This window comes from Drosophila ficusphila, unplaced genomic scaffold (assembly GCF_018152265.1).
Source record: "Drosophila ficusphila isolate 14025-0441.05 unplaced genomic scaffold, ASM1815226v1 contig_197, whole genome shotgun sequence".
NCBI classification, from domain to species: Eukaryota; Metazoa; Arthropoda; class Insecta; order Diptera; family Drosophilidae; genus Drosophila; species Drosophila ficusphila.
Genome location: NW_025064091.1, coordinates 3,831,212 through 3,856,563, shown reverse-complemented (window position 1 = coordinate 3,856,563; position 25,352 = coordinate 3,831,212). Strand labels below are relative to the sequence as shown.

Genomic DNA, 25,352 nt, shown 5'->3' with positions numbered 1-25,352 from the left:
CTGTTTAAAATTGAGGATGCATCGATTTGATTAACTTAACATACCCTTTGATTGGGTTAACTTATTCTAAAATGCAATCAATGCAAGCAAAATAAGTATGGCATTATCATAATTCTCCTTAATTAAAAGTAATAATACTTTCGTAATTGCTCATTTAAATATGTTGATCTTTCACAAAACGCAGCTTAAGTTTCCGACTTATTTGCCACTCTACTCTGAAGCTTCTCCTGCTGGCTTTTGGCATTTGGGTTTTTTTTGGCCACGCCCCCGAAATTGCAGTTGCACGGGGCCAGTTTCAAAGTCACAACTCGACCGGCAACACATGAAAAAATTCCAAAAGAAACCGCCCCGAAAAAAACTGCCTAAACAAAAACTAAAAAAACATAAAAGGCAGTAACAGAAAAAAATAAAGTGCAACCGCAGGCCAAAGCAAATAGTGTGTGGAGTGGGCGTGTCCAGTTGGAGCGATGCGAGTTGCTAGTTGCTATTGATGTTGCTGTTGCTGCTTGCTAGTTGCTAGTTGCTGTTGCTGTTGCTGTTGTTGTTGTTGTTGCTGTTGCCGATGTTGCTGTTGGCGGCGGCGGCGCCTGGCAAATGCACAAGGCCAAAAGACTATAATTAAGCCATGCCAGAGGCCAACTTGGACGGGCCAAAGGAGAATGCGGTAAAAGGGAGGGGTGGCCGACAAGCGACAACTTCCTTCTAACCTAAATAATAAAAAAAAAGAAAAAAAACAGAAAAAAACAGAAAAAAACCCAACGAGACGAAACGAAAGAAAAAATGATACGCAAAGTAAGATGGAAAACGACTTTTATGCAAAATACTAAACAATATCCGTTGTGCGTTGTCAACAAATGACATGAAATTGGCAACATCAGCAGCAGCAACAGCAGCAGCAGCAGCAACAACTGCAGCAGACACCACAGCAACAGCAACAGCAACAGCAACATGGGCAAAAGGAGCACATTTCCGTTTCAAGCAATTTCCGCGAGAGCCTCTCTCTCTTCAGCACTCGAGTGCCATTTGATTGGTAAGCAATTTACGCAGGCGACAGCGGCAGCAACATCAGGAGTTGACTTGCCCCATGCCACATCAAAAACCAAAAACGGGCCAAAAAGCCAAACGGGAGAAAGGGGCAGCAAAAAGGAGCTCCGAGTGAAAATAAAAACACAGAAACACAAAAAAAGAAAAAACATACATAGCAGCAACATCTTTCGACCCTGACCCGCAACAACATGTTGCATGTTGGGCTGCCGCCAGCAACAGATCCCACAAAAAAAAAATACACCGCCGTTTCTCAAACATTATAATACTCTTACTGCTGAGCAAACAAATGCAAATTTGTGAAACGAATTCGAATTTGTGTTTCCCAAGAAGTCATTTCCATTTCTATTCTAATCACTCGAGTATTTTGTAGCCACAAACAAGACTGACACTTTATGAGGTTGTAAATTCTTAAGAGTGGCATAAATCTTTCATTTCAAGCCTAATGATATATGAATGCCTCAATATGTAAAACAGCTATTTATAAGTAAGAAACAACGATATAAAAACAAGTAATTAACCATTTAAATCTAACCCAGATTAAAATCTATTTAAAGTTCTGCATTTTTGACAACTTTAAAGACTATAAAAATGGTTAATAATATTCTGTAGGGAAATTTAAATGGACACATATTTTTCTAAATATGGAACGGATAATAGTATTGTAAATATAATATTTACAATATCATGTATAATTTCTTCAATCAGAGCATCCAGGATTGGGTTTTAGCCCGTCGTTGATCTTGCTGCATCCATCGTTTGATCTTGTACGCATCAAATGTTGATGCCTCATGTGATGCCGTGGATGCTGGCCAAGCATCCGTTCGTTTGCTGATTTGTATATCTAATTTTCATAATCTCCCAGCAGCAACAACAACAACACCAGCAACAGCAACAGCAACATCTGCATCAGCAGCAGCAGCAACAGCAACATGAATGGCCACATTCGCCATGCCACAAGCCGCAAGTTGTTTCTGTCGCTGGTTGAAGGAAAGGAAATCAAGTCTCTGGTTCAGAGGCCTCATTTGAATGCGTGCCGTGGATAAAGGGGGGATTTTCGATGGTGGCCAAAGGGGGTGGTGGGTGGCAACGAGGGGGAATGGGGCCTACAACCACGGGCGGCACGTTTAGCAACGCATGTCAACGCAACAACAACAACATCATAATCATCCAGCAATCGGAGGGTGGGGGGCTGAGTTCTTTTGTAATTAACACAGAATCTGCTTCCGGCAATAGCAGCTTTATAGAAACAGTCAGGTGAAAAACAATGGGGAAAATGTTCTGATACAAAAAAATTGTACAAGTGCAAGGGTGCACAAGTAAGCGAAGTTTTTGGATATGTTTTATTTCTTTTTCCCACATGATCATAATACCATAATTATAACAAATAAGTTTGCTTTACTAATATTAAAATCTTAAAGCAAAACAACCACATTTAAAAAAAATAATTAACAATGGAAAAATTGTTTAAAAAGTTTATGTATTGGAAAGAAAAGATACAAAATCTTTGCTTTTTCTAGATATAATGGTGGATTAAGGAGAACTCTTTTTTCTAAACAGAGATTAATAAATCTGTCAGAATCTTACTTTAATTATTTCAAAAGCTTGTTGGGTAGTTAAGAAGACACCTTTTAGACACTCGAAAGTAAAAATATGCTCCATCAGCTTCACCTGTCAACTCATATTTCATCAAACAATTAGGAGACCGAACAAAAGAGCCCTATTATTTTGTCGCACAACTGTGGACGTGCGTGCCAGCAGCAACAGCAGCAGCAACAGCAACAGCAGAAGCAGCAACAGCAACCTGCGACATGAGCGACATGAGCAACATGTGTCCGAAGCGTCTAGCGGGTGGCCCCGCTGCAATGTTATGTAAGCTCGGCTGCGACATCTTCTAGCTGCTGGCAACATGCACCTGAGCCGCAGAATGACGAATGACAAGACATGCAAACGAGTCGAAGGGGAGGCCAAAAAGGAGGAGAAGCAGAAGGAGAAGGAGGAGGAGCAGAAGGAGGGGGATGAAGAATTGAGGAACAGGCAGACAAAGGAGGCAAGGAGACGTTGACAGTTTGGGCCTGGTCGTGGCCAAGATGTCACTTTTCATTAGGCAGCTAGACGGACTTGGCTGCTGCCGTGTATCCTGCAATGTTGCTTGTTGCAAGTTGCTGCTGGCTGGTGGTTGCTGGTTGCTGGTTGCTGGTTGGGTGCTGGCTGTTTGGGATGATGCATGGGCACCTGTTGCATGGCGGCGTTTTAGATTAGTCGCCTGTAATTAGTTAATAACATGGCAAGGCATGTCTAAATTGCAGTCGCGACATCAAATTGCAAGCGGCTGCATTTTGATGCCTGCATTTTGATTGATGTTGCTGCCGGGCCAACAGCAGCAATAGCAGCAGCAGCAGCAACAACAGCAGCAGCAGCAGCAGCAACAGCAACGCGGCCCGAACAATGTTATGCATATATTTAATTGATAAGTTTTTAGCACATGATAAATTTTAATATTGTGTGGCAGAGGAACATGCCACTCTGACACAGCAGCAGCAGCAGCAGCAGCAACACAGAAAGAAACGGCCACTGGTGCAGCAGCAACACCAGCAACGGCAACATCAGCAACACAGCCACCTGTAGCTGGGGCAACATAAGCCGACATAAATCCATTAAAGCCGCACAAATTCCAAGTAAATTAAAAGCAGTTAAACTCAATTGATTTCGAGACGCAACACAGCAGCAGTAAGAGGAGCAGCAGCAGCAGCAGCAGCCACAACACCTCGGCAACAATAAAAATAAACAACCGACGAAAAAAAAGAGCAAGAAAAAAAACAAAAAAAAAACCGAAAAAGGAAGGAAAAATATCCAAACTGAAATGGAAGCTGAAACGGAGACCCAGAGGCCTCGGCTCAATAAATTTTTATCGCAGCAAGCGAGTGTGTGTCCGTGTGGGCCAAAAGGAATGCGTTGATAGTGAAACAAGAGCAACGGCAACAACAACAGCAACAACAACAACAGCAACAACAGCAGCAAAAGCAACATCAGCAACAGGCTAACGACAACAGACAACCGACAACCGACAACAGAAGCCGCATTCAAGGCGTTGTACAAACACATACATAACACAACAGCAACATCGGCGGCAGCACTAGAAATTTTTGAGAATTCGCCCGAAAAAAAGGAAAGGAAGGAAAAAAGAAAACCCAAACGAAGGATACCAAAAAAGGGTCACAACAACAAGGAGCGCACAACAACATGACTCATATGCCAACAACAGCAACTATCTGGTCGTTTTTTAAAACGCTTTTAGGGTTAACCTCTTGCAAATTGCTTTGATTAAGCTGTGAGAGCTCAACTGAATAAATGAGTGAGTGACTCACTAACTGAATGGCAAAGGGGGAAATGTCAGGACGATGTGTTGCCAGGACTTCATGGAGACAACTGGCTAAAACCACTAGCTAAGAAAAAAAAAAAAGTGCGTTGAAATTGGGAGCATGGAAAAGTGTTGGGTGTCAAAATTGAGTTCAGAAAGCCAGACGTGTTATTTAATTGGTTTCCAAGCGAAACAGCCAGCTAAGTCCTATGTTCAGTATGAATTGTTATACTTTTTTTTTAGATCTTGAATTAAATTTGTTAAAATATGACAAATGTATTAAGAACTGCCTACCTAACTATAAAATCTCTTAAATAAATTCTACATTCCTCCTAATTAATCAGTTCAATTCTTTTAAAACTTTTATTTGGCGCTCATTTCATAATCTTTTTCCGTTTGCAAATATCAATTGCTTTTAAGAGGGGAGATGTTTTAATATGTCTCTGGCGTAAGTTAATGTTTGATTTTCCACATTTGAAATGCTCCCTCCAAAAGTTTTGGGTCAAAACTAATATGACTATCGTTTTTCTTGCCATTCCGCTGGCATCGTTTGACTTGGTCAAAGTTGGGCAAATATTTACCGGATCCAGCTTTTTAGCCTCATCATTTGCAGCGGCACCCACGCATGGTTTTTGATAGCCCAACTGCCACACCTCCCCCTCCTTTCCACGGCTTTTGGCCAGCCTTTGCCATTTAACTGACCCAAACCGCCAACTGCAAACGGCAACTGCGAAATGCAACTACTGCCACTTGTGCAACGGCAGCAGCAACAGCAGCAGCAGCAACAACAACAACAAAACTTTCTCTGGCCAAGAATGTGTGCGCAGCTGCAGCAACAGTTGCTGCATTTTGCAACAGCAACTGCAACAGCAGCAGCAGCAGCAGCAACAATCCTCGCATATGGGGATAAAGAAATGCTTGGGGGCCCAAAAAAAAAAAAAAAAAGAAAGAAATACGCGGCCAGATAGTCGCAAGTCCCAAGTCTTCCGTCTTCTAGTCCAGTTCAGAGCTTTTGGTCCACTCAAGTCATTCATGGCAATTGAAACGGGAGGAGGGTTAAAGGGGCCGAAAAAAGGGGGCTCAAGAGGGTTAAGGGGAGGTACAGCACCCGCCGCGTGTCGATTGAAAATTTATGATCACAATTTTGGTTAATGCATTTTCGTGTTTGTGCCATGATTACCAAATGTTATTCACGCTCCACTGACTCGCCTGGGATGTGTTTGTGTTGCTACACAGAAAGAAATATGAGGGCAATTTGTAAGATCAGCAATTGGTTATATTCAGATCACAGAGAAAGACATTCAGGTTTTCAATGAAAGAATTTACTAATATAGCTCTTAATATGGAATCCATTTAAACGAAGACTTAGTACGTCTAACTGTTTAAATGGTTATTGCTTTTTATGGCAAATTAACGAAAATTGATACTAATTTTCTTGAGTATTTCCATATGGTGTGTGTGAGTTTCCTTGGTCAGCAATCAATGCCAAAATGGCGCGGGCGCATTGCAACTGCTTACGGTTAACTAAACATTCCGAACGCTCCAAGACGACAAACAAACGCTGGATGCAAACGCCAAGGCAGCCGTTTTCCAGACCCGGCTTTAAGTTTTCTCGATTTTGGGTCTCAGGTCTCCGTAGGTGAACACCAATAAGTAGTCATGCTAAATTGCAGGGTTGCCAGCATTCTATTTGATTATTTAGCACTAGTTTAATAGCTTATGTGGCTCAAAATAAATTAGTTTTCTTTATAGCTCCATAACTCAATAATTATAATAAAATCCAAAGTTTGAAATCCAATTATTGGTTTTCCTCCTTATTGGATTTCTGTTTATTATAATTCTTATTGTTAATTTAATGTCCTTCGTAATGTATCGTTATTTGATTGAATAGAACCTCATTCTTGTTGTTTCGATAAAACTCTTTCAATGCAACTCTTTTTTCCCCAATAGGGTTTACAATCTCATTGTTAAACACCGACCAACAGGTGGTAACTCTGGTCTAAAACAATCCATTTCGGTGGCTGCTTGGCAGCTGTTGTAAACACATTTCTGCTCGTTTCTTGTGGTTGTTGCTTGTTGGTTGTTGGTTGTGATTGTTGCTGCTGTTGTCGCATTTCCGTTTTGCTGCCCGCTGTTGCTCCCATTTTTGGGGTTAGGCGGCTGGCAGGCGTAGGATTTGCCGCAGGAGCAGCCGGGCTAATGTGTCTTGTAATTTGCATGGCCATTTGTGAAAAAAGTGAAAAGCGCATTGCCAACAGTTTTTCTTTACTTTTTTTTCCTTCTTTTGCTATTTTTTTGTTTTTTTTTTAGCCTTATTTTGTGGCGATCGCCGCCGCTGGTGCCGCTGCTACTTTTTTTTGCGTAAATTATGCGGCATTTTTACCGTTGCCGGTGGAAACAGTAGCACTTACAAGCTCCTTTTACGGCCGCCTGACTGCTGACCAAAAGCGGCCAAAAGCAGTTGGCGCTTTTCTCATTCAAAATAGTCGCCAAAAAGACCCCCGAAAAAAATGGCAAAAATAGCGAAAAGAGCCAAAAAATGCCAAGAAAATGAGCAACTTTTTATGGTTATGATTGCGTTGTGTCCGCCGCTGTTGCTTCTGTTGCAAATGCTGCTGTTGCTGCTGCGAATGCTAAATATGCCATGGAAAATGGTGGAAAAATGGAAATGCCAAATGCCCCCGCCCCCCTTCCCTTCCCTTCCCCGCCTCCATCCCTTTCTGTCCACGTGGGCGTATGAGCAATGTGGCTCAAGTTGCTGCTGCTGCTGCTGTTGCTGCTTTCACACACAATTAGCGTGTGTTGCATCTTTGTGTGGGTGTTGCAGCCTCGTCCTCCTTGCCCACAGCTAAATAGAAAACTGCAGCATGTCCATGAATCATGCCCAGACTTAAGTCTATTGTTGCTGCTGCCGCTGTTGTCGTTGACACAATCAACAGAAGCAACAGCAACAACAGCAACAAGAGCAACAGCAACAGCAGCAGCAGCAACAAGAGGAGCAACAGCAATTGATTTGGCCAACATACGGGCTGCTGATTGCCAGCCCCTGACTTGGTTTCTTTGACTAATGATACTAACGACAAGAGCAGCAGCAACAACAGCAACAACAGCAACGGGAGCAACAGCAACATGTTGCTGACACGCGCGCATCGTTAGCAAAATGTACGAACACTTGAGATTTTCTTGCAGTGTTTTTTGCGTGGGCCCAGTTGGAATGCCCCCTTGAACAAATATATTTCCTGGGACTTTTCGCAGTCATTGTGTTGCCTTGCCGCTTCTGTTGTTGCCACTGGGAATTCTTCTGGTGCTGCTGCTGTTGCTCTTGAAATATTTCGTTCGTTCTCTGCTGATGATCTCTGGTCATGTTGCTACTTGCTATTTATGTTATTCTTATCAATTTGCAGCTGCTGCTGTTGCTACTGCTTTGTTGCTGCTGATGGAAATGCAATTAGTTATGTGATAGCCAACCGCTAGGAATGCTGTTTACTTGCACCAATTCCGCGATTCCGGCGATTGTTGACACCTCGGCAACCCGAAGAGCCATTAAAATTGTTTTGGCTACCGCTATAAGCACACAAATCCCTGCCGATAAATGTATATATACAGATATAAGAGTATACAAGTATATTTATATATACACAGACATGGGGCTCCGGACATTCGACACCTGTTCGCCGCTCAATATCAAAAGAGCACGTGACCAAGCGGCAACATCGTCGCTGCAACAGCAACATGTTGCTGCCGTCGAGCGGTCAGCGGGAGGAGAAAAATACAAAAACAGCAGCGTTCACCTTGTAATATCATAATTCACACGGTGTCCGGCCAAAAAGAAAAGAAAAAAAAGAAAAGGGGGCGGGGCACGGGGGCGGACGAGCAGCACGATTCCGATTGTGAGGCTGCGATTGCTGGCGGGTTAACAGCGATAAATCGATTGAGCCAAAAGGGCAACAGGTGGCCAAAACGAAATCGGAGGGAATAAAATCGGGAATAAAAGCAAGGGCAAGGGCAACGAAAAATAAAAAAAACCAACTGGGACCCGTTTTTATTGCAACAAGACGAACTAAAATAAATACAAAAAAAAACCAGGAATCAAAAACAAAGTGGGTCTGTAGGCCAGAAAGGAAACAGTTAAAACCGGGAATACAAAAGATCAAAAGCCGTGCTGAAATCTCAAAGATTTCAAAACAAAAGCAGAAAAAGGAAGCGCAAAAGGCGCGCGTGCAACCTTGAGATAATTTAATCGTTTCTGTTTGAGAGCAAACACAGCCACACACATTGAATAAAAAAAACACAACAAATAGGAAAAAAAGAAAATCACAGAACGAAATATATAAATAAAAGGAAAACTAAACCCACACACACACACACACACACACACACACACACACACACACACACATGCGGCAAATGCATGTCGATGATGCCGATTCCGATCGAGCCAAAATGCAGCCGCAAACAATTGAAAGCATTTTCGCAAAACGCAAAAACAGAAACAAGATCGAAAGCGTTGACAATAATGGCGAAAAAGTGCACTGAACACAATGCGTTGTAAAAATAAATACATACTGGGGAATTAAAAGATAAACTATTTTCCTTAGTTAGGTTTTTAGGATTTAATTGTAGGAAATACCCCGGTGAATGTATAAAACATCCTTTTCAGCAATATTAATACAAAACCTATAGCTTAAATAAACAATAATTATGTGCAGAAAATATTATTCAATTGAAAAGAATTGATTTGGTATTTTGAAGAAAATCTTTATTTAGAAAGATCTCAATAGTTCAGCACGCATTATCCCCCTGATTTCTCCACTCTTTCTTTTTTGGCCTTGAGATTTGTGCAAACAGAAGGGAGTTCAATACAGAAGTGGATTTCCTCCTTCTCGATGAACACCGTCGTCTTCGCAGAAGGCTCTTCAGGAGCTGTAGAAGAACGAGTGGTGAGCATCATCAGCAAACACTGATAAATTATTTGACAGATTATATTTGCGTTGAACTTTGGGCCGTGGAAAGAAAGACGGCGGCTACATTAATAAAAATGAGAACACATGCTGACGGGGGAGCTCAGGTGGGGCAAGCTGAAAAGGGGAGGGGCGTTGCAAGGGGGCGGTACTGGGGGGGCATTGCACAAGTGCAACCACAAGTTGATGGGGCAAAGCCAACGAAGAAAGAACACAAACCAAAAAGAAATGAGACAAAAGAAAAGGCAACTTGGCATACCCTTGCCAATAGATTTTGCAGTATTCTTAAAAGGAATTAGGAAATAAATACTGATTTAAACACCTTAATAAAACATAAAAAAAAAACAATTGAGAAAATACAATTTATTTTGGGAAGTTTTATCTCTACTTATACTGATTAAACTCGCACCTTAAGAATCGTATTCTTCTTTATATCGAAAACCAGTATGAATAAACTAGATGTTTTAGGACATATTTTATTTGTTAGACTCTCTATAAAACTAGAATACCCTGTACTCCATCGAGGGTATTGGCGAGAAAAGCCAACTCCGCGTTGCAGCTGAGAGAAAGCTTCGGGTTTTGCTGTTGCACTTTTGCCGTTGCTCTAACAAATGAGCGTCATGTCTTTGCCCGTCGCAAAACAAATCTGAGCAATTTTTTATGATAAATAACACCCGGCTGAAGGGGGGTAAATAGATGGGGGGCAATCGTGGGGGGAAAGGGGAGGTGAAAGGGGAAGCAATAGGAGAACGGAGAAGGAGAATGGGGGGTGCAACTAGGCAGAGACTGTTATATTTAGTGTAGGCCCCCGGGCAGTTAACGGCCAGGCGATCGAGGGGCGGTTGAGGAGTTTAGTTGTTGGGTGGGGGATAGGGGAAAGAGGAAAGGAGAAGGGGGAGGGGGAGGGGAGCGGCAAACAGCCGGCAGCTTGTGCAAACAAACAAATCGCCGTAGATTTATTTTAGTGCAAAAGCCTTAACACACTAAATTGCTCAGGCATGCGTGGGTTAACCATCTTGCATCTTGCATCTTGCATCTTGGCTTAAGTCCACTGGAGAATCGTGGTCCACAACGATTTTGTGGCAAGCGGTGCATATCGATGGGGCGATGAAAAATGCCAGCTTTCAACGCGGTAATTAAAAGATGAATCGTCCTCGTGCTCCTCTCTGTCTGTCTGTCTGTCTATCTCCCTCTCACCTTTCGTCCTCTTCCTTTTTTTTTTTTTGAACCATTTTTTTTTTTGTTGCCCCACTCGATCGAGTTCGGATACAAATTATGCTTCATTAGGCCAGATAACGCCCCAGATCAAGGCAGGAACATATATCCAACAAATACATTGGCCGCATGCACATACGTTTGTATGATTGATTAATGCTTTTAACATGTCCGCGGCAAATTGGAATGGAATGGAACGCAATGGCATTGGAATTTTCCGGCGATAGGCGGGAAAAGCCCGGCTAACGGTCAACCGAGAACATTTTCCATTTGATTTTCAGCTAATAACATTTCGCTCTTTTGATCTCCAAAGAAAGTGGGAATAGTTAATTATCGAAAGGTAAGGATTAAAAAGGGTTAGGAATTGATAGTTTGTATTACTCTCTAATTTATTACATTTAAATAGTAAACTGAAACTACTCAACAATTTAATTCAATATGGTTGGAAATAATTAATCAATTGCTTTTAATTTCTGAAGGATATTCGAACCTTTAACATACATTTAGAGACATGATTAAAAAAACGAATTTGCAAAACCAATTACCACTGCGTACATTTTGAAAAAGCCGAAGCGAAGGCTCATTAAGTGTTTTTTTTTTCGGAGGATCCATTTCCCACCGAATTTTGTTTTATCACCTTGTGTTTTTTGAGTTGTTTTTTTTTTTTTTTTAACTGACCAGCTGCAAATTGTTCTTTGAAATTCGCGCGTGCCAAAAATAAATTTCAGCTTAAAAGTGAAACAAAACGTAAAAACGGAGAGGGGCCCGTGTTTTATTTTCTGAGGATGTTACCTGCTGACTTCTGTTTCGGTTTCAGTTTCGGTTTCGGTTTCTGTCTCGTTTTAATTTTTATGGCTCGGAACCCTTGTCTTAAATACGTTCGTTCGTTTCATTGCCGTTGGCAGCTGTTTGTCGTTTCGTTTTGTTGACCCAAATTTCTTAACCGAAGATTTCTATCAGACGAGCCTGGCAGAAGTGCATTAAAAACCCTTTTTTTCTGGCCGTAGGGTAACCCTTTTCATTGGTTTTTGGTCTAGTGAAAGTTCCTTGGCGCGTGACTTTCGGGGAGGGAAGAGAAAGATGGGCAGAGAAAGCGATGGCCGGCCAGCTGTTGGCTGCTAACTGTAAATGTACCGTTAGGTTCTTAACCCCCGGAGAAAGTGGTCGCTTGCCATTTGCTCAGATCAATCTATTAACAAAGGAAATGGAAGATGGCAAAGATATGTTTTGTTCTTATAATAGCCTAGACCTATTTATTCTACCGTTAGCAGGCGAGTGAAAGTTGTCTTAGGGGTTGCAAGAAGAAGAACATGGCAGATGTTTCAGAGTACCGTTGCTTTCACGAAAGAATTGAAAGTCCTTTTAAGCGAAATCAACTATGAACGAGAATAATAAATAGAATTTATAATAGTACCAATTAAATAGTTATTTAGATAAGCAAAATGAAGCAGTTACAATTCCAACCACAAACATTTATATTGACAAAGGAAAATCCTGTTTCCCAGGCTTACCCAAATTACACATTAGATTTGAAAGATTTCCACACACACTCGGCACAGAAAACTCACCTGCAACGAAAAGGGGAACGAAGAGAGAAAATTAATTTCAGTTTGTAGAAAGAAAGAATAAAGATGAAAATGAGCACTCTTATTAATAGACAATCAATCAGCGGGTTCCGACAAAAGGCCGACAGCCGCCTTTGTGGGCAAACCAAAACCGATCTTGGCCAGCATACGAGCATTGCATCCGTGGACCTGGAACCACAAGATAATGGCCACCGTAAGGCCGCTGTGCTCTGCAATTAAGCGGCAATTCAATTCAGAATCGGAATTGGAATCGCAACGGCAACGGCAATGGAAATGACCAACGGCCAATGGGCAATGGGCAATGGAAGTGGCCAAGACATGGGCACAATGGGCCAACGGTGCGGAGTCAAGTGCAAACACTTGCGACCTGTCAGCGTCCAACGGCCAACAACAATGGCCTTCTCGCTTTTCCGCTCTGCGAAATTGATTAAACTCATTCATAATGACAACGGCAGCAGCTCCAATAACGAGTTCTAGAACTCTAAGACGTTGATATTTTGCCCTGGCAACAGGGCTTGCAGACCTTTGATCGGTTTAAGAACAATATTATATATCTTAAGATAACTATAACAAAAAAAATAATTACTAAAGACTCAATTTAGCTATAACTTTCAAAGTCATTTGTTTTCTTTTTCCTCAAGTCTTATGTATAATACTTCTGTATAGCTCATTTATATATCCAAATTCCTAGCTGTTGTACTCAAAATGAGAGTATCTCCCTGTCAGCAGTCAATTGTGGCTAATGAACTAATGGACACTTCATGGCCAAAAGCGAGCCGAGAAAAATCACTTTTCTTTCTCTTTTTCTTCCAATTGCTTGCGGCCTAAATAGTGTGACCAGCTTCGCTTTGCACGGACGAGAGGGAGTGGCAAAAAAAGGGGGGAGAAAGGAAGGGCGTGGCCTGCAATTTACACACGCGGCACAAATGGGGGAAAAAAGATATGATCCAATTCAATTTAAGCGCGTGTCGCATGGCGAAGGTAACAACAATTTCAATGCATATATTTGTATTCGCAGTGACCCAGCTGCAATTGGTGTGGTTGCTGTTGTTGTTGCTGGTGTTGTACAAATGCAATTACAACTAAAACACACGGTAGGGAAAACTCGGGGGAAAACGGAGCGGAAAAACAGGGGGAAGGGCCAGCGCACAAACGAAACACGAAGAGCCAACACTCAAGCAATGAGATGGGGGCAAAAACGGACTGGGGGCTATAATTTTTTTTTTTTTTTTTTTGCTCCGCCCACTTTCCCACACCCATCGCGGCGAATGACGAATGAACGCGCATGGGGGAAAACTAAGGTGAGGGTGGGAAAGGGTATGAAAATGTTAACGCCATGAACTTAATCGCAATTAATTAAATACTTTTACAGATATTTGGTCACTTTAGAGCTTTAAACAAACAGTTGGTCACATTACTTCGGAACTACTAATAAACACTTGGCCCTATTACTGCAAAACTTTTGGTAAATATTTATGTCTATTACTTGAGAAACGATTAAAACTGCAATATTCTTTTCAGTAGCCAAGTTATTTTTGAGAAATCGAAAAGTTACGGTTCTGGCGTAAACTAGAAACCTGGCTGTCAATTAAAACCCATAAATATTCTTGGCACTTTTAGTTGAAAGGGTTTCCATTGCTCCTCATAATTTTGCATACCGAAAAAGGAAATGGGAATCAATCTTCCCTTTTCCTCGTGATTTTCCCTCAAAATAAGAAAGAGATTGTAGGTACAAAGCAAAAACAAAAAAAAAAAAATGCGAAGCACCAGAAGAATTGAAAGGCGTCTGCATTTAGATGAGACAGAGTGGGAGAGGCAATTCCGAGGGACGAATAAGAGGCGGTTTTCCTCTCTAGGTGACGAACGTCATCGTCGCCGCACTCAAATCGTGGGAAAATGTTTTTCATGCTCCTGTTGCTGTTGTTTCTGTTTTTCTGCCGTTTTTATTGTTGTTGCCACGTTGCTGTGTCTATGGGTGTGTTGTTGGTATTGTTGTTGTTGCTAGTTGTTTGTCGGCTGTGGGCTGATGAAAAGCTTTTTTGCCGCTCGCCGCAATTCGTTGCGCTGCATTAAGCAGGGCAAAAACACTAAAAATAAGAAAGGCTCGATCTGTTAAACGGAGGATTTTAACTAATATTCTCTAACAAATGAATAATCGAATTGATTTCTTACTTGTATTGTTATTTTTTCACCTAATAAATTAATCTATAAATTATTCGGGTATTTATATCTTTTACTATTGAACTAATTTGCCATTATTTAAAAATTAATTACAGGAGTAAAACGTGAGTTTAGATATTATTCTCATACCATACACAATATTTTTATGTTACTCAAAAATACTTTGCTTCTTGCACAGCCGACTTGAAGTACTAATTTGAGTGCCTCTGTCAGATTATAGAGCACTGCCTTGCATATATGTACGTATATATGTATTTTAATTAGTGATATATACAAGGCACAAAACGCAGTGGCGAGTCTAGCTTTTCACCTGATCCGCCTGCCGTTGGCCCCCGCGCTTTCAAACGCTTTCAAACGCTTTCTTCGCTTATCGCACACGCATGCCATGCCCTTGGTCTTCCCCCTGTCGCCACCCACCACCCACTAGACCACCAACCCACCGCCCACACGAGCGCACTTTGGCTTCGTGTTATCAGCGGCGAAAAAGCGCCAACGTTTATCGCCAAAACGGCTGAGCACTTGCATATATGCAATTCCAAACAATTTCTCCGCTGGGCAAGTTTTGTTTCTAATTGAATTTCTAGCGTTTTCAATTTCTTTTTGTCAGCTTGCCTTTGTTTTATGGCTCTTTGGACTGATAATACACAAGCAAATGACTGATAAAGTCAAAGCCGGCAATAATAATAATAACAACAATAACAACAGCAACAACAACAATAAGTAGTACAAACTACAACAACACGACGAATTTATATTTTTGTGACAGTTCAAGGCATTTGCGCTTTAGCACCACGACAGAATGTCTGCCATTTAATGAAAAGGTGAGGAAGAAGTCGTTTTCCTGGTAGAATATAATTTCTAGAAGCTTTGCTGTTTTAGGTTTAATAATTATTAAAATTCTTAAAACAAGTATTTAATACTATATTTGCTTATTTATTTTAAATGAAAACACCAGTTCAAAAAAACACTTAAGTCCAATCCAGTTACCAACAAAATATTTTTCGCCATAAAATGCTTAAACTTTCTCAAATCTTTACGTAACTGACATATTTCCAATTACCCCACTGCGTATACTTGACGCATCGCGTATACGCCATGTTGTGTAAATGTGTTTGTGATCGTGCACTATATACCATTTCACGCGACTTGACTCACCCTGTTTGCTTATGCAGCAGGCAGCGGTAAATAGAACAAGAATAATAACCGCTCTTTGCAAAGATTATTATTACACAAAAGCCGAAGATTAATCTCTAAACGATTACTATTTTATATTTATCAGTTGTTTCCTTAATTTATTTATTTGGTATATGCATGTGTTTGCCTTTTGGACTTTCTTCAACTTGATATGCGTTATGCATGCGTTTGAAACGTGGCGTTCATTTCTTGTGCATTTTTTTGCATATTACACAAACACCGAAAAAAAAAAAACAAAAATATATAAAATATTAAATGTACGACGGCGGATAATTAGGGGGAATTATGAAGGCGAACGGCACGAACTGAAAGGAATTTCTGCCTTTGAACACGTAGACGCGACGCAGACGCGATGACGACGCGGCAGCGACGCAAACGGCGGCGTCAGCAGAAAACGCGTGCAGCCTTGAGAAGATCGCGATAGCGACTGAAACACCAGCAAAATTCACCCAGAACATGCAAAAATCACACCTACAAAACCAAAAAAAAAAAAAAATCAAAAACCGCGAACTTTTGGGGATTTTTGCGCGCGTTTTAAAACGCGCGCGCACGCCCAGGAAGGATGTGTGTTGCTGCTGTGCCTGCAATTTTCGTTGCTGATGTTGCCGCTGTTGCTGTTGCTGTTGCAGTTGCTGCTGCTGTTGCAGTTACTTTTTGCCGCTGCTGCTGGTGGCTCAAACTTCGCGTTGCAGTGGCACTGAGAAACGCGCGACGACGCACACAAATAACTAACTAACAGCGGCTGTAGTAAAATGACAACTGAAACCGCAGCAGGCGAAATGAAAACGAGTAACGATAGAGCAAAAAAAAAAAAAATATAAAAAAAAACAGGCACACACACAAGCCACGGCAAAATAAATAAAATAAAAATTGACGATGGGCAGCGGCGACGATGACGGCAAACGCAGCTGCAGTTGGCTAGTTCTACGGGCCAGAGATGCCAAAAACGCCGGCCAAATACCAGGCAAATCAGCGTCAAGATAAAGGTACTTTCTATTTCAGTTTTCAATAAAAAAAAATTTTTAAAATACATCCTACTTAGTAGGTTGAAAGAAAGGATTTCTAATGTATTTTATACTTCTCCTTTGCTTCAATATATTAAAAAGCTAATATTGTTCTACCAATTTTAAAAACAAATTAAAAAAAAATTTGATCTGGAATTGAGTACTCAAACTTTTGCCAGAATTGATATATAGTAACATATAAAGGTACCCATTTGTATCCTACAGGAAAATAATGTTTACTTGACTTTTTGTTTAAATTAATATGTATCTTCAAGAAATCTAAAAAATATAATTTAAAAATTTATAACTTTTTTCTTTTTCTTAACCTAGATCAGCACTGATTCTAACATTCTTTTTGCTAACTTTTCACTTTTAGCTGCATTTGTCGACGAGATGTGGAGCGAGCGAGAAGCTGTCGGCGCTGCAGGTGAGCGGGACGGAGGGCGAGTGCGACAAGGACGGGGCGAGAGCGAGAGGTGGCACTTTGCTGCCACGCTTCGTCAGCTGTTCGTTAGTCGCTTTTTTTTATTTTTGTTTTTATTTGTCGTGTGTGCGGAAGTGCAAAGCGTGGCGTTGGCGACGACGCCGGCTGAGGCGGTAGCGTCGACCGCGGAACGCAGCAGCGTAAGTGCAAGGCCAAGCGCGTGCGAAAGGGATGGCCTGAGTGGGAGACATTGTGGAAGGGGGCAGTCTAGTAGAGAGGGAAACAAAGAATTATTCACTACATTTCCTAAACTACAACTATTTTTTTTAATTTTATTTTTATTTTGTTGAAAATTATTATTGACAAAATAATTATTTAATTGTTGTTATTAATAAATTATTATTTTAAAAAAATATATATTAATTTCATATTCTTTTTTATGTTTTAAAGGCTTTTTTAAGTGATCCTTTATATTTATCGTTTTAGTCATTTTTTTGCCAAATTAATATACACACCTTTCTCCTTTTTCAATAAAAAGATTATATTATTCATACAGTACAGCTTTATTTATTTCCCAAGTGTATTTGTTTGTTCTGTCTGGCAAGTGAAACTGATCGCGTTAGAATTGCGGATAGCGCGTGTTTTTCCATTCCCCAAGCCACCACCCACTCTTAACCTATTTAACACCCACAGCCGTACAAAGTGTTGCTCAAAACCAGGTTGTGAAATTTCATTCCTTACTTTATGTTAAGACAATTTTTTAAAACGAAACATGTCAATAAATCCAATGAAATGCTGTATTCTTCCCCTGAATAGAAGCCTTCTTCCGCTCCAAGCCAAAAAAAAAAAAAAATAAACTCTCGCAATAGCACGCGCGTGCCCTTGAAAACTTAACCGAACAATCGAGCCAAGGCAGTTGTTGCCAACAGCTCCCGCCGCCCATCAACCATCCGCTCAGACCCTCACCGCCGCCCCCTGGCACATTCAAACTGTTTGCTGGCAAACAAAAGAAAGTGCAAAAAGTGTTGAAATTTTCTTTGCGAAATCAGCAACAAACGAATTCGAATCTCGCACGTAAAATGTTGCTAAGAGCCAATGTCCAACGTTTTTCATTGCCAAACACAATTTTTATACAAATGCGGTAGGGTTTTTCTTTTTCTCTCATTTTCTAGTCGCTATTTTTCACCTAGTTGCGCAAAAAGAACGAAAATAATTCGGCAAAAACTCAACACAAATCACAAGGTACGCCTTAGTAGGATCTTAAGTACGCAAGCAATGGGAAAAGGATATAAGTAGATTACAATGACACAGGGTTCAGGTTTGACTAAATTATTTCAAAATACGTTTGTCTATTCTAAAAATGTACTTAAAATTAAACCCAAGTTGTTCAAAATGCGTGAACATTTTTAAAATTTTATAAATTATGTAATTGGTGAAAATATCAACATTTTTCCTAAAATTATTTTTAGTCAACGATTTTGTCTTTTAAAAATTTAAGCTGGTAAAAAATTTCCAAATATTATTTCAGAAGCAAACATTTTTTCAAGTTATCATTTAAGCGATTGGGAATAAGTGTAAAAGGCAAAGACTTTCTTGGTATGTAAATAGATATTTACAGGCCGATTTACATATCTTTGCCGATCTGCACACATGTGCGGCCGTGTGTTTGTTTATTTTATTTGCGCACGCTGCCAATTGCGAGAAAAAACTACAATGTTCAAGGTCGTGCGGCGAATGCACCTAAAGCAACAACAGCCCAAAGCAACAAAAATAACAAACAATCGGTCATTCAGACGGTAACATACGCAAAATGTTTGAGTTCTACAAATTGCGAAAACTAGTGCAGGAACCAAATGTCTACACATACCCATACGGCGTACAGTAATCCCTCGTAAAGGTTTTTTCCGATTGAAAATTTCTTTCAAAATAACATTTCAAAAACTTGACGCTTCATCTAAAGTACAATATAAGATATTTTCCTTAAAAGTATCGTAATCTGTTTAAAGGTGTTTTCAACCATTTTTAATATAACCTTTTTTTTGTTTAATAGAATTTTACTTTGGTTTAAAAAGTCCTTAAACAATATCCGATCTGCTACTGTACGCCCTAACAAATATATCTGTGTGTGTAAACTTATATATATATTTGTGTGCATATATATGTATAACAACAATTTGCGCTCGTCAATTGCAAACGCGTCGCTGTCGACGTCGACGTCGACATCGGCAGAGGCAGTGGCAGCGCCAACGTCGTCGCAGCCATTGAATTTTCACTGTCAAGGTCGACCGTTGTTCTGATGCGCAACGCAATGCGCAATGCGATCGCCGAGTGGGAGTGCGAGTGCGAGCGAGAGGCCAGATCGCAGAGCGGGGGGGACGATGTGCGAACGAAAACGAGAACACAGCGGAGAACGAGTGCACAAAAGCTGTGGGAGAATGCGAAAATGCGAAAGTACGAAAATGTGAGAATGGAGAATGCACACGGACACTGCTTCCTCTTCTCCTGCTTCTTCTTTCCCCACAGGCGTACAGTGGGTGGAGATCGCTTTTAGTTTTCTGCTTTTGTTTCTCAATGTGAGCTTAAAAACCTAAAGAGATAACCCCAATTTAAAAGACAAAAAAAAAAAAAACGCGAAAAAATCAAAACATTATTACATTAATAGGCTATTAATTACTTAAAGTATTTATCTTTGCTTCTTATTTAATTATTTTCAATGGCGGAAGCTTTGCAATTGCCCCAAAAAGTATGCAATATTTGTCACCATATCTAATATAATTTGTATATAGTACTAAGTATTTTGCATACTATTTTTTATATACTGAAAACTGTGCGATTTTTTAAATATATACTTAACTTTAAACGGAGTTAAACCATCAGAAGATTTAAAATCTAGTGATAAAACCAATATTAACTCACTAGTTATTGAAAAATAAAAACTGTGGCATTTCACATTTAAAGTATACTTCACATAAATTTCCGTTAAAGTCTTGCCTTCCTTTAATAGTTTTTGAAAGACCCCCAGACCTTTTATTGTTTATCATTTGTTCGCCGATCACCTCTTGACCCACTGTGCGAATGTGTGTTTTAGTGTGTGTTTGTGTGGGCGCTGTGGCGGAAACGATATGCGACTTATGTAACGCGACAGCGACAACAAAAACAACAGCAACAACAAAAACAATCAGCGGCGACGCGTTGGCAGCGTCGAATGCATACGCACACGCTTCCACCGCCCACCACCCGACCGACCGACCGACCGACCGACCGACCGCCCCACCCCCACCACCACCACCGCCACAAGCGCCCCCTTTTACCCACCACCCTTCGCTAAACGCTTCCTGCACTTTGTTGCTCTTGTCGGCTACGCTTTTCATATCGCTCGGCGTCTGTTTTTCTCTGTGTGTACTCTTATTTTCTTTTCCCCCCAGTAACCCTCTCTTCTTTTTTTTTTTGTGCCTTTTGTGCTTTTTGCATGTTTTCCTATCGCATTTGTTTTCTCAAGTTCGCGCGCGGCTCTTGTGCAATTTGTCATAATACCGCCCCCGTTTCCCCCTGCCGCTCCCTTTCCCTTACCCAGTTCCATCCCCATTGCGCTCCTCCACTAACGACACCCCACCCACCCGCACACGCTGCGTATGCGTAATATTTCAAGAGAAGTGAAAAAAATTGCAGCGTTTTGTCAGCGGTAAAACGTAAACAAAAACAAGCCGCCGCCAAATGCACTTTTGGTCATAAATCAGCGAAGAGAATGGAAAAATCAGTGGTGGAGAAAAGGGTGGGGGGGGAATAGTTACAGACCCCAAGGCGCCACGCCCTCAACTGAACAAAATGAAGACATAATTTGACATAAGCGATGTTAAAGTTCACCAAATCTCAGCTCTCGAACATCAAAAGGCAACGGCAACCGAAAAAAGAAAAAGTAAACTAAAAAAAAACATGAAACGGGGACCCATAGATGCAAGAAAGATAATCCATGAAAAGCCGAAGTTTCGTATGCCCTTACAAGTAAGTTTATTACAATAAATATTTATTGGAAAAAACATTGACCGCAATTAAACGAAGCCTTAATAAACATTTCCACATAAATATTATATATCAGCACATTGTAATTATTTACATAAACAAAGGTTTCGAAATCCTTTTAAAAAGAGTATTTACAAGGAAAAAAGAAACATAAACCGCGAGAAAAAACTGTAAACAGTTGACTACTAATGATGTGGGCCAGGAGGAGTTTGTCTGTGATTGACTTGACTCAACTCAACTCAACTCAAGTCGACGACGGCTTTGCGCCTGCGCAGTCGGCACTTTTGGTGATAATGTCAAAGGCAAAGCCAGCGGTCTGCCCCGCCCCCACCGTTCCGCCGCCCCCTTTTTAGTACGCCCCGCAATGCTTAATCATGCAAACGGCAAGAAAACCGAAATGCAGCAGCAAATGCAGCGCCTGTCAAAGCTGCGATTAATCTCACTCACGGAGGAGCAGGATGAGGGGCTCAAAGTGCAGCAGTTGCAGTGCTACAATGCACAGTGGCTTAAAAGCCATAACAAATTTTCAAATAGGTTTCAAAAACCCCTTCTTGAAGGAATTATAAGCAAAATAAATAAAAAATTATGATATTATGCTTACGTTTATCTGTGAGTTTAATTGTAAACAAAAGGAGTGAGCTTCTGTTTAATATAAGGCTTCTTGAACTAAATCAAAATTTGCATTAAAATATTTTACTAATCAACCCAAAATAAAACCAAAATCATATAAGAACCTTTTTAATAGTTTTTCACTCGGCACTTCTCATGTTGGCACCACTGTTACCCAGGCATCGTCGGCACTCATAATTGAGATATGAACTTGGCAATATTTCATAAAAAGAAAATATATATAAAAAGAGCGAGTCGGAGGGAGAAAAAGCGGGCGAGCAGACTGACTGGTCAGCCAGCCAAGGAGAGGAGCCAAGGACCGACGACGATCGCGGCTTGTTCGTCTAGAAATAACTTAATTGTCACTCAATTACTCAGTTTTCAGCTAAAAGCATTCATTGCTCTGGCTTAACGTCAAAGTGGCGCACGGGGAGAACTGGGATGTGGATGTGGATGTGGAGCCATCTGGGAGTTGGAGCTGCGCGCTAAAACTCCGAGAGGAGAACCCGTTGCCAAGGCGTGAATAATAGTTGCAAAGACGCGTCTTGGCCACGGCCGGTGAATGAAAATTGATGAGTTGCGACAGTTTTTGGCCAAAGGGCAAAATCGCCCAGCGCAGGCAAAAAAAAAAAAAAAGAAAGGAAGGTCGGTCTTGAAACCGAAATGTTGAACACTCTATAAAGAAAATAATTTAAATATCTAGCTAAGTAATTATGCACATTTAAACAAAACAATTCTACTATTACCATTAATATTTATCAAAAAAACATCTATACATTTATTTTTATCAAACAAGCTTAACATATTTTAAAATCCTTTTAGATGTAAATAAAATATGTTGCACATTACATTTTAAAAGTCATCCACCTTTTTTGTGTATTTTTAAATGTCGCAAACAGTGGACCAAAAAAGTCATGCCATCAGAAAGGTCATTTGAAAAGCTAAATGCCTTAAATCGGGGCACGGCCCAGTAAAAAAAAGGGAAGGTTCCTCAAAAAAAAAAAAAAAAAAAAAAAAAAGGAGGACGAAGTAATGGACAAACTACTTTGTCATGGTCTCGGGGGATTGGCCATCTCAATGCAACTATCAATCAAATCGCTCGTGTGGGTGACCATTTGCGGCTGAAAGCAAACACTACAAAAGGTCAGCAATCCCTGATTGACACAAATGGATGCATTCATTTTGATCGGTGCCCACGATGATTGAACTTTGCTAATGAGCTTTATTGACCCCGAGGACAAGAGCGATTTTCTATAAAGTTTAGAACTCAATTGATTGATTGACAGGAAAGAAAGGTCTATTATTAAATTTAGAACTTTTGAATTTTAATAAAAGCTTCGCTAAAAGGAAGTATTCTTGGATTGACTGAAAAATTATGATGGACATTAAATGCTTATATGATTGATTTATTAAATTGTGAAAGGGCTCGCTCTCATTTTTTCTTATATTTATTTTATGTAAATTTGATGCGTTTTAAATGCTTGTTTATTTTCGATCTGTATGATTTACGCGCTCATTGAAATCACCTTTATGCTGTTTTTTTTTGCTCCAACATAATTACCAACATTTAGTGCGCCTTCCATCATGATTGATGCCGGTTTAGTGGGCTGCCATTGCAGAAAGTGCGCCTTGAAAAACAGTCTCTCCCCCACAATCGCCCCCTTTCGCCCATAGGCCTGCCATAAATCGCCATAAATCCTAATCAAAACTAAGCGCAAACAAGCTGAATTCAGAGGGGCGAAGTGGGGTAAAATGGAGGCACCTCTGGAACGTGAATCTATAAATCCATTAATGCCATTTACCGCATAAACATAAAGTAAACGCGGCCCAGAATGATCATTGCAGAGATGATGATGATGATGATGATGTTGATGCCACAGACTTTTCGGGGCATCAACACCAACGGCAAAATTTGGGATCCCAGATCCCAAGCCTCATGCCAACCTCCTGAAAGTTCCCCTGAACCAAAGCAATTGCTCCATAAAGTAAAACTAAATTGCTCAATAATTTTGTCCACATTTGATTATGTCTTCTGAGGGGGAGTCGTTGGGTGAGGAAGACAACCAGCAATGCACTGATAAAAATTACCATACTTCACATTATTAACAGAACATTAAACAATTTGTTTGTTAAATAATGAAATTTTTTGGAAACAAATTACAATTAGAGGTTTCTTATTTTTAAACCTTTGTAGCTTCCACTCCATAAATATGAGAAATATATTCATACTTTCAGTTTTAAAATGTATTTTTTTTTTTTTTAACATGTACAGTGAACTCTCCCTCGTGGAAGCCCCGTTCCTCCCCCCGCCCGACGACTTGCAGTCACGATTGTGCGGGGCAGGCCAACACTAAATTCAAAACCCATAAAGACATCAAAGCAGGCAACGCGTGTAACAATTTGCCAGCCAGCCAACAACAACCGAGGCAACAACAAATGCAACAAAACGCAAATTAACAACGGACCAACATACACTCACGGACAGGCCCAAAGGAGTCCGGAGATGTTGGGAGGACTGGGGACCTGGTACTTCGAGCCTGGAACTTGGAACTTGGGGACTACAAGCGACGACGACGACGACGACGACGATGACGACAACGATCGGTCGAAAAAAGCAGCGAAAAACAAAACAGCAACAACAACAACAAGACGACCTGGCCAAGGCATCCGCACCCGCACAACCGCAAGCAACAACAACAACAACGACAACAACATGAAAACAACAGCGGTAACAACAGAAACAACAACCTCGGGCTGCCCATGAAGATGCTGGCCAAAACGAAACTGGCAATACCCTAAATAGTAAATTAGGTTGAGAGGGTACTTCAAATCCGAAATATTGTAAAAGAATAGAATAAAGGAATATATATATTTTCAAATAATACTGAACAATATTTAAATCATTATTGATTGAAGATTGATTAAATATTAAAATAAGAAATCTATTTATGCTAAGAATAAGTATATTTTAAAGAACTCTTCAACAAATTAGTTTAGCTATTGATGCAGATGAACATGGCGTCAGTAGTTGACCAATAAGAAATTCTTAATTAACGACAAATTCTTTCAAAATTGTTGAACTCTACAAACATAATGTCCAAACATTTAGCTGGGAAAAATCGACTTCTCCTAAGCCTAATGCTCAGCCTTTCCTTTCCATTTCTTTCGGGGTTTCATAATTCCTCGATAACAGAAACAGCAGAGACTGGAGGCCACCCACATGACTGTCGGGACAGGTATTGTGGTATTCCGATCCTTGGATAGATGAACTCCAATCAACTGAATAGAGAGAGAGAGAGAGAGAGAGAGAGATGGAGATGAGATGCCCCTGGCTCACGATCGATGGTGGAGCTGAAATGCTCATTAAAAATGTAGAAAGCTCTCCCAAAGAGCCGCGATCGATAGCTCGATCTTGCCGATTGCCCGACCGATCGACCGATTGCCCCGATCGCCCGCTCGCTGTCAGCGCTAATCGCACGATCTTAATTTACAGCAACAACTGAGCAGGACGACCGACAGCGGACTACCGGCGACACCGATCACTTAGAAATGAAAGAGAGAGACAGAAATAGAGACAACGGAATATAGCGATTTGGAGTGGAGGAAGGAGCTCTACGATCCGATCTTGGCCAATTTGGCGAACGCAACTTTCGCTTTTGCCGACTGCTAACGATCGTCAATCGACGGCAATTTATTATTATGCAGCGATCGCTTGTTCGCATTTAATTCAATTAAAAGACGGTTAGAAATCAT

At 40.7% G+C, this 25,352-nt stretch overlaps 2 protein-coding genes across 4 annotated transcripts in view; one reads left to right on the top strand and one right to left on the bottom strand.

The window, feature by feature from the left end:
- Positions 1 to 15,603, bottom strand: part of LOC108097505 (longitudinals lacking protein, isoforms J/P/Q/S/Z) — a 70,195-nt gene extending 54,592 nt beyond the window's left edge. The window contains 1 exon segment of the mRNA XM_017199818.2: positions 15,504 to 15,603. The gene's annotated coding sequence lies outside the window, so the exon portion shown is untranslated.
- An 814-nt stretch (positions 15,604 to 16,417) lies between these two features.
- On the top strand, positions 16,418 to 24,491 carry LOC108097504 (uncharacterized protein T16H12.9-like). Of its 3 annotated transcripts, XM_017199815.2 has the most exons (3): positions 16,418 to 16,528; positions 16,923 to 16,973; positions 23,872 to 24,491. In XM_017199815.2, exons 1-3 carry the CDS (start codon positions 16,480 to 16,482, stop codon positions 24,054 to 24,056), a joined length of 285 nt encoding a protein of 94 aa, XP_017055304.2. In that variant the 5' UTR covers positions 16,418 to 16,479; the 3' UTR covers positions 24,057 to 24,491. The 3 variants fall into 3 exon arrangements, with proteins under 3 accessions (XP_017055304.2, XP_043065481.1, XP_017055305.2); XM_043209546.1 differs by lacking the exons at positions 16,418 to 16,528; positions 16,923 to 16,973 and adding an exon at positions 18,068 to 18,212; XM_017199816.2 differs by lacking the exons at positions 16,418 to 16,528; positions 16,923 to 16,973 and adding an exon at positions 20,844 to 20,972.
- The last annotated feature ends 861 nt before the right edge of the window (positions 24,492 to 25,352 follow it).

Excerpts from the sequence above, each read along its gene's own strand:
- LOC108097504 (XM_017199815.2), top strand. The coding sequence starts at position 16,480 with ATGCCAAAAACGCCGGCCAAATACCAGGCAAATCAGCGTCAAGATAAA. Across the intron at positions 16,529-16,922 it reads AAATCAGCGTCAAGATAAAG|CTGCATTTGTCGACGAGATG; the intron begins GTACTTTCTATT and ends TTTCACTTTTAG. Across the intron at positions 16,974-23,871 it reads AGAAGCTGTCGGCGCTGCAG|TGAACTCTCCCTCGTGGAAG; the intron begins GTGAGCGGGACG and ends TAACATGTACAG.